This window comes from Heteronotia binoei, chromosome 10 (genome assembly GCF_032191835.1).
Source record: "Heteronotia binoei isolate CCM8104 ecotype False Entrance Well chromosome 10, APGP_CSIRO_Hbin_v1, whole genome shotgun sequence".
Taxonomy (NCBI): Eukaryota; Metazoa; Chordata; class Lepidosauria; order Squamata; family Gekkonidae; genus Heteronotia; species Heteronotia binoei.
In genome coordinates, this window is record NC_083232.1 from 9,621,526 (window position 1) to 9,638,571 (window position 17,046).

The 17,046-nt window shown below is 49.5% G+C and overlaps 1 protein-coding gene across 1 annotated transcript in view; it reads right to left on the reverse strand.

The window, feature by feature from the left end:
- ADCYAP1R1 (ADCYAP receptor type I) overlaps window positions 1-17,046 on the reverse strand; it is a 135,463-nt gene that overhangs the window by 73,693 nt on the left and 44,724 nt on the right. Inside the window, exons 3-6 of the mRNA XM_060248019.1 lie at window positions 16,130-16,147; window positions 15,455-15,477; window positions 10,140-10,154; window positions 5,471-5,491 (exon numbers count right to left, since the gene is read on the reverse strand). Of these exons, the coding sequence (XP_060104002.1) occupies window positions 5,471-5,491; window positions 10,140-10,154; window positions 15,455-15,477; window positions 16,130-16,147 (77 nt within the window). The remainder of the gene's footprint in view (window positions 1-5,470; window positions 5,492-10,139; window positions 10,155-15,454; window positions 15,478-16,129; window positions 16,148-17,046) is intronic.

Consider the following 17,046-nt stretch of genomic DNA (forward strand, 5'->3'; position numbering starts at 1 on the left):
TACTGGTCTGAGCCAGCAGGACTCTTATTATCTTATGTTCTTATCCCATGTTTGGAAGACAATGTTCTGCAGGCAACGGATTGTACATTATCATCTCAGCCTGCAGATGTGGGTGGTGGTGGGGGAGCTATTTGCTTTTAGCATGCTGTTCTCTGGAGCATGCAAGGTGATCTACCACAAGCTGATGAGGCCCTTGTTTGGGGTCAGGATGTACCAGTGTTCCGATCTCGGCCCTTCTGGCTGATGGGACGGAACAAGCTGTCCTTCGGATTCCAACAGGAATGCCATGATGCCACGCACTACTCTGAAGTTATTTTTGCACCCTGACAGGGATTCCTGCGGATGGCAGTACCAGGGAGGGGGGTGGAAAGTCAGCAACTGGATAATTGCTGTTATGGCGAGAAGTTTAATTTATAATTAGGTCCCTGCTAGAACGTAGCAGTCAAGAATTTGTGCTCATAATACCAGGCAAAGTAACAGGCTGCCAAGCCTACTACTGTAATTAGAATCGATTAGGAAATTAATATCCGCTCAGCTTCAGCCTCAAATCCCTTCATCTCCTTCTGGGGGTGAGAGGGAAGGGTTACGAAGTCTCTTTTCCTTACCTACAATTTCACCAGTGCCGTCCATTAGCTCCATGCTGCCTGCAAAGAGGAGAAATACAGGGATTATTGCCATCCAGTCCTTCTTTAGAGGAGGAGTGGTTCTCAGTGGTAGAACATCTGCTTGGTATGCAGAAGGTCCCAGCTTGCTGGGGGGAAAGTGTAGATGACCGGGGAAGGCAATGGCAAAGCACCCCGTAACAAGGTCTGCCGTGAAAACATGAGAGCAACGTCACCCAAGAGTCGGAAATGACTGGTGTTTGCACAGGGCCCTTTCCTCCTTTCCTTTCCATCTCTTACAGCAAGGACCAAGCAATATGTGATGTGCCTCAGTCTAAGGCAGCTTCATGTGTGTTCTTGATGAGAGAAGGAGCTTCTGCTTTGCATGCAGAGGGTCCAAGGTTCAATCCCCGTCACCTCAAGTTTAAAGTACCAGGCAGGAGGCGGTGTGAAAGGCCTCTGCCTGAGACCCTGGAGAGCTGTTGCCGGTCAGAGTAGACAATATTGACCTTGGTGGACCAAGAATATGATTCAGCATAAGGCAGCTTCACGGCTGCCTGGTAGAGCATCTGCTTTGCATGCTGAAGGTCGCAAGTTCAATCTCCAGCATCTCCAATTTAAATGACCAGGAAGCAGGTGATGGAAACGATCTCTGTGTGAACCCTGGGACAGCTGTTGCTGTTCTAGGTAGATAATACTGACCTTGATGGACCAAACGTCTAAGTCAGTATAAGGTAGCTTCACGTGTTCAGCTTCATGTATGTGTTTGCTTTACTCTGCTCTGGTAAGACCTCACTTGGAGTATTGTGTTCAGTTTTGGGCACCACATTTTAAGAAGGATATAGACCAGCTGGAACGGGTCCAGAGGAGGGCAACGAAGATGGTGAGGGGTCTGGAGACCAAGTCCTATGAGGAAAGGTTGAAGGAGCTGGGGGGAGATGTTTAGCCTGGAGAGGAGGCGGCTGAGAGGTGATATGACCACCATCTTCAAGTACTTGAAGGCTGTCATAGAGAGGTGTAGAATTGTTTTCTGTGGCCCCAGAAGACAGCACCAGAACCAATGGGTTGAAATTAAATCAAAAGAGTTTCCGACTCAACATGAGGAAGAACTTCCTGACCATTAGAATGATTCCTCAGTGAAACAGGCCTTTCTCAGGAGGTGGTGGACTCTCCTTCCTTGGAGGTTTCTAAACAAAGGCTAGATGGCCATCTGAAAGCAATGAGGATCCTGTGAATTTAGGGGGAGGTGTTGGTGAGTTTCCTGCATTGTGCAGGGGGTTGGATTAGATGACGCTGGAGGTCCCTTCCAACTCTATGATTCTATGAACCTCTGACTGGCAGGAGGAGGTCTTTTGCACTGTTAACTTTAAGTGAAATGTCAGGGATCAAACTTGGGACCTTCTGCATGCAAAGAAAATTCTCAGTTCCTAAGCTATAGCCTCTGTTTTGCTTGCATGCATCACTTGGACCAACCTACATGTGCTGTTTCATATTGAGTCGAGCCTGTCAAGATAAGAGAGCTCACAGGTATAAATAGGCAAATAAATATAGAACACTCTGTGAGGGTTTTTACTAATGCAGATAATACCAAATCAATTTTTATGCTAAACAATATTCAGTGGTATTCCAAAAATTCCCTCCTACAAGAAGAAGAAGATGATGATGAAGATATTGGATTTATATCCCGCCCTCCACTCCGAAGAGTCTCAGAGCGGCTCACAATCTCCTTTCCCTTCCTCCCCCACAACAGACACCCTGTGAGGTAGATGAAGATACTGGATTTATATCCTGCCCTCCACTCCGAAGAGTCTCAGAGAGGCTCACAATCTCCTTTGCCTTCCCCCCACCCACAACAGACACCCTGTGAGGTAGATGAAGATATTGGATTTATATCCCGCCCTCCACTCTGAAGAGTCTCAGAGGGCCTCACAATCTCCTTTGCCTTCCTCCCCCACAACAGACACCCTGTGAGGTAGATGAAGATATTGGATTTATATCCCACCCTCCACTCCGAAGGGTTTCAGAGTGGCTCACAATCTCCTTTCCCTTCCTCCCCCACAACAGACACCCTGTGAGGTAGATGAAGATACTGGATTTATATCCTGCCCTCCACTCCGAAGAGTCTCAGAGAGGCTCACAATCTCCTTTGCCTTCCCCCCACCCACAACAGACACCCTGTGAGGTAGATGAAGATATTGGATTTATATCCCGCCCTCCACTCTGAAGAGTCTCAGAAGGGCTTACAATCTCCTTTACCTTCCCCCCCACCCACAACAGACACCCTGTGAGGTGGGTGGGGCTGAGAGGGATCTCACAGCAGCTGCCCTTTCCAGGACAGCCTCTGCCAGAGCTATGGCTGACCCAAGGCCATGCTAGCAGGTGCAAGTGGAGGAGTGGGGAATCAAACCCGGTTCTCCCAGATAAGAGTCCACACACTTAACCACTACACCAAACTGGCTCTCCAGTTTGCATAATGTTCTCTCTTTGTTTGCAGATCTACACAAAGTCCAAGAACTTCCAAAATGGATATGACTGCTCCCCAAAACAGGTGTGGCTGCAAACGGACTGTGCCAATTGAAATAATCTAGTGAGTATACATGGGAGTATCTTGAATAAGACTCAAGAAAATATGTCTTTAAAATATTGTTTAAAATACCGTTTTAATTTTTTTATGACATGCCAGCCCCTTTGGTGAACTTCCTGAAGAAGGAAACTCCGAAAAGAGGACAGAAGTGCAGTCTGTTTGCATCCACACCTGTTTGGTGTAGTGGTGAAGTGGGTGGACTCTTATCTGGGATAACCGGGTTTGATTCCCCACTCCTCCACTTGCACCTGCTGGAATGGCCTTGGTTTAGCCATAGCTCTGGCAGGAGTTGTCCTTGAAACGGCAGCTGCTGTGAGAGCCCTCTCAGCCCCACCCACCTCACAGGGTGTCTGTTGTGTGGGGAGAAGATGTAGGAGATTGTAAGCTGCTTGAAGTCTCTGATTCAGAGAGAAGGGCGGGGTATAAATCTGCAATTTTTCTTCCTCTTCTTTTGGGAAGCAGTCATATCCATTTTGAAATTTCTTGCAGCTTTGCAAACAAAGAGAGAATATTGTACAATTTTTTATAGAAGGGAATTTTTGGAATACCACTGAATATTGTTTAGTATAAAAACTGTTTTGGCATTATATGCATTAATAAAAACCCTCACAGAGTGTTCAAAAATTATTTGTCATATTGAGTTGAGTCTGGGTCCAATTTGGCTGAGGCCCACAGCATGCGGTGAACAGGGACCATGCACAGCTCCAGAATGGGAAAAATCAATCTTCTCAGGGCCATTTCGGCTTGGAAAAATCAATCCTCCCAGGGCCATCTTGGTTTGGGGAATACAACTCATCTCATTAGCCATTTTGGTTTGGGGACAACAACTCCTCTCAGGGCCATCATGGTTTGGGGAAAACAACTCCTCTCAGGGCCATCTTGGTTTGGGGAAAACAACTCCTCTCAGGGCCAACTTGGTTTGGGGAAAACAACTCCTCTCAGGGCCATCTTGGTTTGGGGACAACCACTCCTCTCAGAGCCATTTTGGTTGGGGGAAAACAACTCCTCTCAGGGTCATCTTGGTTTGGGGAAAACAATTCCTCTCAGGGCCAACTTGGTTTGGGGAAAACAATCTTCTCAGGGCCATCTTGGTTTGGGGACAACCACTCCTCTCAGACCCATTTTGGTTTGTGGAAAACAACTCCTCTCAGGGTCATCTTGGTTTGGGGAAAACAACTCCTCTCAGGGCCAACTTGGTTTGGGGAAAACAACTCCTCTCAGGGCCATCATGGTTTGGGGAAAACAACTCCTCTCAGGGCCATCATGGTTTGGGGAAAACAACTCCTCTCAGGGTCATCTTGGTTTGGGGAAAACAATTCCTCTCAGGGCCAACTTGGTTTGGGGAAAACAATCTTCTCAGGGCCATCTTGGTTTGGGGACAACCACTCCTCTCAGACCCATTTTGGTTTGTGGAAAACAACTCCTCTCAGGGTCATCTTGGTTTGGGGAAAACAACTCCTCTCAGGGCCAACTTGGTTTGGGGAAAACAACTCCTCTCAGGGCCATCTTGGTTTGGGGACAACCACTCCTCTCAGAGCCATTTTGGTTGGGGGAAAACAACTCATCTCAGAGCCATTTTGGTTTGGGGACAACAACTCCTTTCAGGGCCATCTTGGTTTGGGGACAACAACTCCTCTCAGGGTAGGGTTGCCAAGTCCAATTCAAGAAATATCAGGGGACTTTGGGAGTGGAGCCAGGAGACATTGGGGGTGGAGCCAGGAACAAGGGTGTGACAAGCATAATTGAACTCCAAAGGGAGTTCTGGCCATCACATTTCAAGGGACTGAACACTTTTTAAATGCCTTCCTTCCATAGGAAATAATGAAGGATAGGGGTGCCTTCTTTTATTTATTTATTTATTTATTTGATGGACTTATATCCCGCCCTTCTCACCGAAGTGTCTCAGGGCGGCTCACAACACAATGATTCATACAATTCCATTTAAAACATTTACAGATACAATAAAAGCATAGTTAATAAAACAAGATAAAATAAAGGCAGCGGTCTATAAGAGCATTTTGTTCCATCCAAAGATGTTCCATCCAAAATATCAGTTAGGTGTTATAGGCCTGCCGGAAGAGGGCTGTCTTGCAGGCCCTGCGGAACTGCCCTAGGTCCCGCAGGGCCCGCACCTCCTCCGGCAGCTGGTTCCACCAGTAAGGTGCCGCTGTTGAGAAGGCCCGATCCCTGGTGGATTTTAGGCGGGCCTCCTTTGGTCCAGGGACTACCAGCAGATTTTGTGAGCCGGAACGTAGTACTCTCTGGGGAACGTGTGGGGAGAGACGGTCCCTAAGGTAGGCAGGTCCTAGGCCATACAGGGCTTTAAAGGTAATGACCAACACCTTGTACTGGACTCGGAATGTTACTGGCAGCCAGTGCAGACCCCGGAGCCCCGGCCGAATGTGCTCCCATCTTGGGAGCCCTAATAGCAGCCGGGCAGCAGCGTTCTGCACCAACTGCAGTTTCCGGGTCCGGCACAAGGGTAGCCCCATGTAGAGGGCATTACAGTAGTCCAGCCTCGAGGTGACCGTAGCATGAATCACTGTTGCTAGGTCGTCGCGTTCCAGGAAGGGGGCCAACTGTCTCGCCCGCCTAAGGTGAAAAAAAGCGGACTTGGCAGTGGCTGCTATCTGAGCCTCCATCGTCAGAGAAGGCTCCAACAGCACCCCCAGGCTCTTGACCCTGCCCGACGCTGTCAGTGGTGCGCCGTCAAAAACTGGCAGGGGGATTTCCCTTCCCGGGCCGCAGCGACCCAAGCAAAGGACCTCTGTCTTCGCTGGGTTCAGCTTCAGCCCGCTCAGCCTAAGCCACCTAGCCACTGCCTGTAACGCCCGGTCCAGATTTTCTGGGACGCAGGCGGGCCGGCCGTCCATAAGCAGATAGAGCTGGGTGTCGTCTGCATATTGATGACAACCCAGCCCATACCTTCGGGCAATCTGGGCAAGGGGGCGCATATAGATGTTGAATAACATCGGGGAAAGTACCGCCCCTTGAGGCACGCCGCAGTCAAGCGTGTGCCTCTGGGACAGTTCCTCCCCAATCGCCACCCTTTGTCCCCGACCGTCAAGGAAAGAGGAAAGCCATTGCAAGGCCAGCCCCTGAATCCCAGCGTCGGCAAGGCGGCGCGCCAGAAGCCGATGGTCGACCGTATCGAACGCTGCCGATAGGTCCAACAACATCAGCACCGCCGAGCCACCTTGATCCAGATGCCGCTGAAGGTCATCCGCCAGGGCGACCAGCACCGTCTCCGTCCCATGGCCCGGGCGGAAGCCAGATTGGTAGGGGTCAAGGACAGAAGCATCCTCCAGGAAACTCTGTAGCTGCAACGCCACTGCCCTCTCAATAAGTTTGCCCAAAAAGGGCAAATTCGAGACCGGCCGATAGTGTGCCAATTCGGCCGGATCTAATGTTGTTTTCTTCAAGAGGGGACGGACCACCGCCTCCTTAAGCGCTGATGGAAAATGCCCCTCCAGTAGGGATCTGTTTATGATATCCCGTATAGGATATCTTAGCTCCCTCTGGCAGGTCTTAATAAGCCAAGAGGGGCATGGGTCCAATTTACAAGTTGTCGGGCGTGCAGATAGGAGGATCCTGTCAACTTCTTCCAGGCTGAGCGCACTGAAGCCGTCCAGTACACAGTCCGAAGACAGGCACGGAGCCTCAGGTTCGCTAACTGTATCTAATATGACAGGGGAGTCGGAACGGAGCGATGCGATTTTATCCGCAAAAAAATTCGCAAAAGCCTCACAGCCAATTTCCAATTCATTAGCGTTTGGTCTGCCCTGTGGCAGTGTTGTAAGGGTCCGAATTGTGTTGAACAGTTGTGCCGGGCGCGAAATTGCGGACTGCCTTGACTGCCATCTCATAGGACTTCATAAACTCTCTATAAGATGTTCGAGTCGCTTCGTCTCGAGTACGCCGCCATTGCCTCTCTAGTCGTCTGAGTCCCCGTTTCAACCGCCGCAACTCCTGGTTATACCAGGGTGTCGGCCTTGAACGAGGGCGCAGAGGACGCCTAGGTGCGATCTCGTCGATGGCCCCAGCGAGCCTGTTATTCCAGGACTCCACCAGGTCATCGAGGGAATCGCCAGGGGGGCAGGGATCCCGCAGAGCCGTCAGGAACCGTTCCGGGTCCATCAGGCTCCGCGGGCGAGCTAAAATAAGCTCGCCGCCCAAACGGGTTTGGGGTGGGACGTCCACACGAGCCTTGAGGGCATAGTGATCCGACCATGGCACTGCTATAGAAGCAAGATCGTTCACTAAGACTCCCGACGCGAAGATCAAGTCTAACATGTGACCTGCCTGGTGGGTGGGTGTCGTAACTACTTGGGAGAGTCCTAGTGTCGCCATGGAAGACACTAGGTCCATCGCCTGATTGGAGGCCACGTCATCGGCATGAACATTGAAGTCACCCAGGATCAAAAGCCTCGGGTGCTCCAATGCCCATCCTGCTGCGGCCTCCATCAGGGATAGTAAGGCGCTGGCCGGTGCGTTAGGCGGTCGGTACACCAGCCAGATCGCCAACCCCTCCCCAACATCCCACGCCAGGCCGGCACATTCAATGCCCCCGATCTCCGGAGTCGGGAGGGCCCGGAAGGAGTAAGCCTCTCGAATGAACAGGGCCACCCCTCCCCCCCGCCCGCTAGTCCGCGACTGGTGAAAGACCGAGTATCCTGGGGGCGCCATCTGGGAGAGAGCTACAGTCTCCCCATCGCGGACCCAGGTCTCGGTCACGCATGCCAGGTCCATGTCCTGCTCAAGCAGGAATTCCCGAAGGATGGAGGTCTTATTATTGATGGACCTGGCATTACATAACACCAGTGACGGAGGCGAGTAATTTCGCCTTGTCCCCCTACCTGTCACCATCGGGATGGGACGCAGGCTGGAAGGTGGTCGAGCACTATCTTGTCTCGATCCCCTTCCCTTCCATCTCCGCCTGTTCCCACCGTCATACCTTCCCCTCCCCAGGGGCACATAGCATTGGACTTTTGGGGCACATAGCATTGGACTCCTTTGTCCAATCTTTTTGAAACTTCGAGGGTATTTTGGGGAGAGGCACTAGATGCTACGCTGTAAATTTGGGGCATCTACCTCAAAAAACAGCCCCCCCCCAGAGCCCCAGATACCTGCGGATCCATTCATTATTTCCTATGGGAATACATCTCCATAGGGAATAATAAAGTTCCCAGCAGAAATCTTCCTCCCCTCCCCCCCGCTTTCTGATGACCCTGAAGTGGGAGGAGGGCCTCCAAACCGGGGGATCCCCTGCCCTCACCTGGGGATTGGCAACCCTATTTCAGGGCCATCATGGTTTGGGGGGAAACAACTCCTCTCAGGGTCACCTTGATTAGGGAAAAACAACTCCTCTCAGGGACATTTTGGTTTAGGGAAAACAACTCCTCTCAGGGCCATCTTGGTTTGGGGAAAACAACTCCTCTCAGGACCATCTTGGTTTGGGGAAAACAACTCCTCTCAGGGCCATCTTGGTTTGGGGAAAACAACTCCTCTCAGGGCCATCTTGGTTTGGGGAAAACAACTCCTCTCAGGGCCATCTTGGTTTGGGGAAAACAACTCCTCTCAGGAGCATCTTGGTTTGGGGAAAACAACTCCTCTCAGGGCCATCTTGGTTTGGGGAAAACAACTCCTCTCAGGGCCATCTTGGTTTGGGAACAACAACTCCTCTCAGGACCATCTTGGTTTGGGGAAAACAACTCCTCTCAGGGTCATCTTGGTTTGGGGAAAACAACTCCTCTCAGGGTCATCTTGGTTTGGGAACAACAACTCCTCTCAGGACCATCTTGGTTTGGGGAAAACAACTCCTCTCAGGGTCATCTTGGTTTGGGGAAAACAACTCCTCTCAGGGCCATCTTGGTTTGGGAACAACAACTCCTCTCAGGACCAACTTGGTTTGGGGAAAACAACTCCTCTCAGGGTCATCTTGGTTTGGGGAAAACAACTCCTCTCAGGGCCATCTTGGTTTGGGGAAAACAAATCCTCTCAGGGCCATCTTGGTTTGGGGAAAACAACTCCTCTCAGGGCCATCTTGGTTTGGGGAAAACAACTCCTCTCAGGGTCATCTTGGTTTGGGAAAACAACTCCTCTCAGGGCCATCTTGGTTTGGGGAAAACAACTCCTCTCAGGGTCATCTTGGTTTGGGAAAACAACTCCTCTCAGGGTCATCTTGGTTTGGGGAAAACAACTCCTCTCAGGGCCATCTTGGTTTGGGAACAACAACTCCTCTCAGGGCCATCTTTGTTTGGGGAAAACAACTCCTCTCAGGGCCATCTTTGTTTGGGGAAAACAACTCCTCTCAGGGTCATCTTGGTTTGGGAACAACAACTCCTCTCAGGGCCATCTTGGTTTGGGAACAACAACTCCTCTCAGGGCCATCTTTGTTTGGGGAAAACAACTCCTCTCAGGGTCATCTTGGTTTGGGGAAAACAACTCCTCTCAGGGTCATCTTGGTTTGGGGAAAACAACTCCTCTCAGGGCCATCTTGGTTTGGGAACAACAACTCCTCTCAGGACCATTTTGGTTTGGGGAAAACAACTCCTCTCAGGACCATCTTGGTTTGGGGAAAACATCTTCTCTCAGGGCCATCTTGGTTTGGGGAAAACAACTCCTCTCAGGGCCATCTTGGTTTGGGAACAACAACTCCTCTCAGGGCCATCTTTGTTTGGGGAAAACAACTCTTCTCAGGGTCATCTTGGTTTGGGGAAAACAACTCCTCTCAGGGTCATCTTGGTTTGGGGAAAAACTCCTCTCAGGGCCATCTTGGTTTGGGAACAACAACTCCTCTCAGGACCATTTTGGTTTGGGGAAAACAACTCCTCTCAGGACCATCTTGGTTTGGGGAAAACATCTTCTCTCAGGGCCATCTTGGTTTGGGGAAAACAACTCATCTGCAACTAGAAATAACATCAGAACACCATCTTACCTGACTGAGCATAAGCCATGCTGTTCATGTCCTGCCCTTTAAGAAAAGAAAAAAAGAAAAAAAAGGTCAGATCCTGCTCAGTCAAATGTCTTTCTCCTCTACTTAAGCCAGTTTGGTGTAGTGGTTAAGTGCATGGACTCTTATCTGGGAGAACCAGGTTTGATTCCCCACTCCTCCACTTGCACCTGCTGGAATGGCCTTGGGTCAGCCATAGCTCTCACAGAGGTTGTCCTTGAAAGGGCAGCTGCTGTGAGAGCCCACTCAGCCCCACCCACCTCAAAGGGTGTCTGTTGTGTGTGTGTGGGGGGAGAAGATATAGGAGATTGTCTCTGATTCAGCAATTCTTCTTCTTCTCTTCTACTGAAACAAAACACACACCGCTGAACTGAGTATCAGTTCTTCCCCGGTCCCAGCCTTTTTTATACTTCTCTTCCTGCTCTGTGATCAATTTTAGATTGTAGGGTTTCAGGGGTAGGAACATAAGAACATTAGAGAAGTCATGTTGGATCAGTCCAATGGCCCATCCAGTCCAACACTCTGAGTCACATAAGAACATAAGAGAAGCCATGTTGGATCAGTCCAATGGCCCATCCATTCCAACCCTCTGTGTCACATAAGAACATAAGAGAAGCCATGTTGGATCAGTCCAATGGCCCATCCAGTCCAACACTCTGAGTCACATAAGAACATAAGAGAAGCCATGTTGGATCAGTCCAATGGCCCATCCATTCCAACCCTCTGTGTCACATAAGAACATAAGAGAAGCCATGTTGGATCAGGCCAATGGCCCATCCAGTCCAACACTCTGTGTCACATAAGAACATAAGAGAAGCCATGTTGGATCAGGCCAGTGGCCCATCTAGTCCAACACTCTGTGTCACATAAGAACATAAGAGAAGCCATGTTGGATCAGTCCAATGGCCCATCCATTCCAACCCTCTGTGTCACATAAGAACATAAGAGAAGCCATGTTGGATCAGGCCAGTGGCCCATCTAGTCCAACACTCTGTGTCACATAAGAACATAAGAGAAGCCATGTTGGATCAGTCCAATGGCCCATCCATTCCAACCCTCTGTGTCACATAAGAACATAAGAGAAGCCATGTTGGATCAGGCCAATGGCCCATCCAGTCCAACACTCTGTGTCACATAAGAACATAAGAGAAGCCATGTTGGATCAGGCCAATGGCCCATCCAGTCCAACACTCTGTGTCACATAAGAACATAAGAGAAGCCATGTTGGATCAGGCCAGTGGCCCATCTAGTCCAACACTCTGTGTCACATAAGAACATAAGAGAAGCCATGTTGGATCAGTCCAATGGCCCATCCATTCCAACCCTCTGTGTCACATAAGAACATAAGAGAAGCCATGTTGGATCAGGCCAATGGCCCATCCAGTCCAACACTCTGTGTCACATGAGAACAGAACAGAAGCCAATGGCCCATCCAGTCCAACACTCTGACCAATTTCGCACTCACCCTTATGCTGCCCTCACGTCCGTCTTCTCTGCGCAGTGTCCTGATTTCCCACTATTTGCGCCGGGGCTGCAGCAAGCATTGTGGTTTTTACACAGCAAACGGAAACCACTAAAAACCGTTTGCTGTGTGAAAACTAGAAATAACCGCAATAGTAGAAATTGGAAACCGCAATAGTGAAAACCGCAATAGTGGGAAATCGGGAGGACGCCGCGAGAAGAAGATGGACGTGAGGCCAGCGTAAGATGAGTGCAAAATCGGCCTCTGTGTCGCACAGTGGCCAAAACCCAGGGGCCATCAGGAGATCCATCAGTGGGGCCACGACATTAGAAGTCCTCATGGTGTCAGCCAAATAATAATTTGCAATTTAGGGGTTTCTGGGGAGTATCTTTTGCTGTGTTTGGTTAATAAGGGACTGTGTTAGCTTCTGGCGATCCAATGAATGAATGACTTCCAAAACATCCTCTCATTAACAGCTTTGTTCAGGTCTCGTTAAGAGCTCCATGGCGCAGACTGGTAAAGCTGCAGTCCTAAACTCTGCTCACGACCTGAGTTCGATCCCAGCAGAAGCTGGGTTCAGGTAGCCGGCTCGAGGTTAACTCAGCTTTCCATCCTTCCGAGGTCAGTAAAATGAGTACCCAGCTTGTTGGGGGGGGGGTGAAGTGTAGATGACTGGGGAAGGCAACGGCAAACCACCCCGTAAAAAGTCTGCCATGAAAATGTAAAAAGTCTGCTGTGAAAATAGTGTGAAAGCAACATCACCCTAAGAACATAAGAGAAGCCATTTTGGATCAGGCCAGTGGCCCATCCAGTCCAACACTCTGTGTCACATAAGAACACATGAGAAGCCATGTTGGATCAGGCCAATGGCCCATCCAGTCCAACACTCTGTGTCACATAAGAACACATGAGAAGCCATGTTGGATCAGGCCAATGGCCTATCCAGTCCAACACTTTGTGTCACATAAGAACGTGAGAGAAGCCATGTTGGATCAGGCCAATGGCCCATCCAGTCCAACACTCTGTGTCACATTAGAACATAAGAGAAGCCATGTTGGATCAGGCCAATGGCCCATCCAGTCCAATACTTTTTGTCACATAAGAACGTAAGAGAAGCCATGTTGGATCAGGCCAATGGCCCATCCAGTCCAACACTTTGTGTCACATAAGAATGTAAGAGAAGCCATGTTGGATCAGGTCAATGGCCCATCCAGTCCAACACTCTGTATCACACAGTGGCCAAAATATATACACCCAGCCACACACACACACACTGTGGCTAATAGCCACTGATGGAGCTCTGCTCCATATTTTTATCCAATCCCCTCTTGAAGCTGACTATGTAGCTGCCACCGCCTCCTGTGGTGGAAACGACTGGTCGGAAACGACTGGTGCTTGCACAGGGGACTACCTTTACCTTTTCGGGTCTTGCTAACCAATGGCTGGTGCTTTCTTTATCGAGTCAATTGCATGCAATTAAAAAAAAAAAACGTTATTCAAAGGGTGGTTGACCTAGCTATTAATCAAAGCTCCACTCCACCTTTTCTTCTTGCAATCTTTTCTGTTTTCAGGTCTGTCAGTGGTAATTCTACACAGGGCATAAAACCTCGCATTCTTCAAGGGGCTTTGCGTTCCATCTTGGTAGCGTTTCGTTTAGCCACTAGATGACGCTGGGCCCCTTGCAGATTTTTTTCTGACTGCTTCTTGGTCTCTGCATAAAGACTGGATGAGAAGCATTTCAGAAGCACCCTTAATTTGAAAGGCCACCTGTTTAGCTCATCGGCGGCCTCAACAATGTTCATTTCCCATCGACAAAAATGACTTTCTTTCCGTTCTGTGAATGGGACCTGTTCTACTTCAAAGTCCAGGATTTGTTAATGGGTTTGAAAGCCTTTGGAGAGAATCTAGAGTTCCACGGGGGGCGTTTAGGTTTCCTCCATCAGCCCGATCTGGGCTGATGCATTAAGCCGCTGGGAAATTTAAGTGGGTTTACGTTCTCTAATAGCAATGAAAAAGCAGCGCTAATTCACAGAGCTCCGGAAAGCAAACCACAGAATAGACGTAACCGTGCAGGCAAGTTGGTAACTGAATTCTGGCTTTGCAATCCAACATGTAGAACTTGCATCAGCATGTAGATCCTGACGCTGGGGAAGACAGAAGGCAAATCAAGAAGGGGACGGCAAAAGATGAGACGGCCGGACAGCGTTACTGATGTAGCTAACATGAATTTGAGCAGACTTCGGAGGATGGTGGAAGACAGGAGGGCCTGGCGTGACTTGGTCCATGGGGTCGCAAAGGGTCGGAATCGACTGTGCGACTGAACAACAACAATGTAGAACTTGTGTCTCCTGCATTGTGTTCACAAGAACAAGGTGAGGGCTTCTGGTGTCCTGGCCCCAATGATGGACCTCCTGAAAGCACCTGTTTGTTTGTTTGTTTGTTTGTTTTGGGGGGGATTGGCACTGTGTGACACAGAATGTTGGACTTGATGGGCCATTGGCCTAATCCAGCAGGGCTTCTCTTATGTTCTTAAGAATATGCCTCTTTAGGCTTTGTTTTGAGTCCCTTTGGAAGAAAGGCAAGTGAAACCTCGCAACAATCTAGATTGGAAACCAGCGGCACCTTAGATACCAACAAGTAAATAATATAGGGTTGCCACTTCTAGGTAGGGATATTCCTGGAGATTTGGGAGGGGACATCTAGAGATCATGGGATTTGGAGAGGGAAGGGACAACAGCTGGGCGCAATGCCATACAGCACACCCTCCAGAGCTGCCATATTCTCCAGAGGAATTGATCTCCATAACCTGAAATTCAGTTGGAATTTTGGGAGATCTCCAGCTACCACCTGGAAGAGGGCAACCCGATAAATCAAATGTACATATTGAGTCGAGTGTTGATTGATTGACCTAAAGAGCTCGGATACATAGAGCGATTAACATGTGGGATTTGCTGCCAGAGGATGTAGTGATGACCACAGGAATAATCATGGAGGATGAGTCTATCAATGGCTACTAGCCATGGCTGCCACATTCAGAAGCAGTCAACATCCAAATCCCAGAGTCAGGAGGCAACGTTAGATGAAGGCTTCAGCCTCTAGGCTCTGTTGTTGGACCTCCAGAATAACTGGTTGGCCACTCTGTGAAGCAGGATACTGGACTAGATGGGCCACTGCACTGATCCAACAGGGCTCTCCTTATGTTCTTAAGACCTTTAAGGGAGCTTATGGCAAACACAGGACTGGAAGCAAGAACTTCACCTCTTAGTGGCAGAGTATCTGCTTCATGTGTAAGGGATTCCGGGTTGAGTCCCCACCATTATCAGTTCAGAACATCAAGCAGTAAGTGATATGAAAGAACTCCAGATCTCGGATTCAGCAGGAGCTCCACCACCTATTTTTCTACAGAAGAAGAACTGCAGATTTATCCCCTGCCCTTCTCTCTGAACTCAGAGACTCAAAGCGGCTTACAATCTCCTACATCTTCTCCCCCGACAACAGACACCCTGTGAGGTGGATGGGGCTGAGAGGGCTCTCACAGCAGCTGCCCTGTCAAGGACTACTCCTGTGATAGCTACAGCTGACCCAAGGTCGTTCCAGCAGGTGCAAGCGGAGGAGTGGGGAATCAAACCCGGTTCTCCCAGATAAGAGTCCGCTCATTTAACCGCTATGGCTGACCCAAGGCCATGCTAGCAGGTGCAAGTGGAGGAGTGGGGAATCAAACCCGGTTCTCCCAGATAAGAGTCCGCCCACTTAACCACTATGGCTGACCCAAGGCCATTCCAGCAGGTGCAAGCGGAGGAGTGGGGAATCAAACCCGGTTCTCCCAGATAAGAGTCCGCACACTTAACCACTACACCAAACTGGCTCTCTATTAGAGCTCTGGCTGACCCAAGGCAATTCCAGCAGGTGCAAGTGGAGGAGTGGGGAATCAAACCCAGTTCTCCCAGATAAGAGTCCGCCCACTTAACCACTATGGCTGACCCAAGGCCATTCCAGCAGGTGCAAGCGGAGGAGTGGGGAATCAAACCCGGTTCTCCCAGATAAGAGTCCGCACGCTTAACCACTACACCAAACTGGCTCTCAGTTGAAAAGCAGCTGCCTGTCAGAACTGATAGTACTCGTCTTATTGTCCAGGGGTCTGACTCAAGATTAGACTTCCTACATTCAACCATGATAGTGCTACCGGTCTGATCCAGCGGGGCACCTCTTAAGTTTCAAAGAAACGTAGCGAGGGAAAAGGAAATGGGAAGAAAACGAAGAAGCAGAGGTTTGATTGTGCACAAGGAGAAGTGAAATCAATAAAGGGATTTCCAAGTCGACCCAGCAGGGCCAAGGCATTTAAAACCGTCTCTAAATATCAGGCCCGCTAAACGGGGTTCTGCCTCATTCGTTTGAAGTGGAGTTGGAGCGCCATTGTTCCTCCACTACCTCTCTCTCCTCTCTTGTTCTGCCTGTCTTTTGGTATGCTTTCATCCAGAGCTTTGACTGATGCTGCTAAAGCCCCCTGGCTTTGTGGGGAGCAAATGTACTCATCGTTTTCCAAAGATCTCAGCCGTTGCCATGGAGACTCTGGCCCGCCATTTGTGATCAGGGAAGAACCGATAAGAATATGTGTGCAATTGCATCTCAGATCGACCCCACCTGAACAACGGGCGGGCGCTGCAGAAAATATGACTTTTCTCCTCCAATCAGCCGTCACAATTTGTTCTTCTGAAGAGGCCATTAAATGCCAAGTCCTTGAAAAGCCAAACTCTGGCCTGCCTCCTTAGGTGATTGTCTACAGAATAGGGACTACACGAGGCCTAGTCCAGGCAGGCAGCTGAGGGGATCACGTTGTCCCTATACTTAATCACTTGAATCAGAGAGAAGGGAACCAGTCAAGCCCTTTCCTTCATATGAAGGAATAGAGGGAATGCTTATTAAATCTGCCGATGATACGAAATTGGGAGGAGTTGCAGATACAGTAGAAGACGGAAACAGGATACAGGATGATCTTGACAGGCTGGAAAACTGGGGCTAAAACCAATAAAATGAATTTTGACAGGGAGAAATGTAAAGTTCTGCATTTAGGTAGGAAAAATTCAATGCATGGTTATAGGATGGGGGAGGCTTGTCTTAGCTCTCCCTCCTTGGAGGTTTTTAAACAGAGGCTAAATTGGCCATCTGACAGCAATGAAGATCCTGGGAATTTAGGGGGAGGTATTTGTGAGTTTCCTGCATTGTGCAGGGGATTGGACTACATGACCCTGGAGGAGACTTGTATGTGTGAAAAGGATCTAGGGGTCTTAGTGGACCATACGCTGAACATGAGTCAACACTGTGATGTGGTGGCTAAAAAGGCAAATGCAATTTTCGGCTGTATCAACAGAAGTATAGGGTCCAGATCACGTGAAGTGATGGTATCGCTTTACTCTGCTCTGGTAAGACAACACCTGGAGTATTGTGT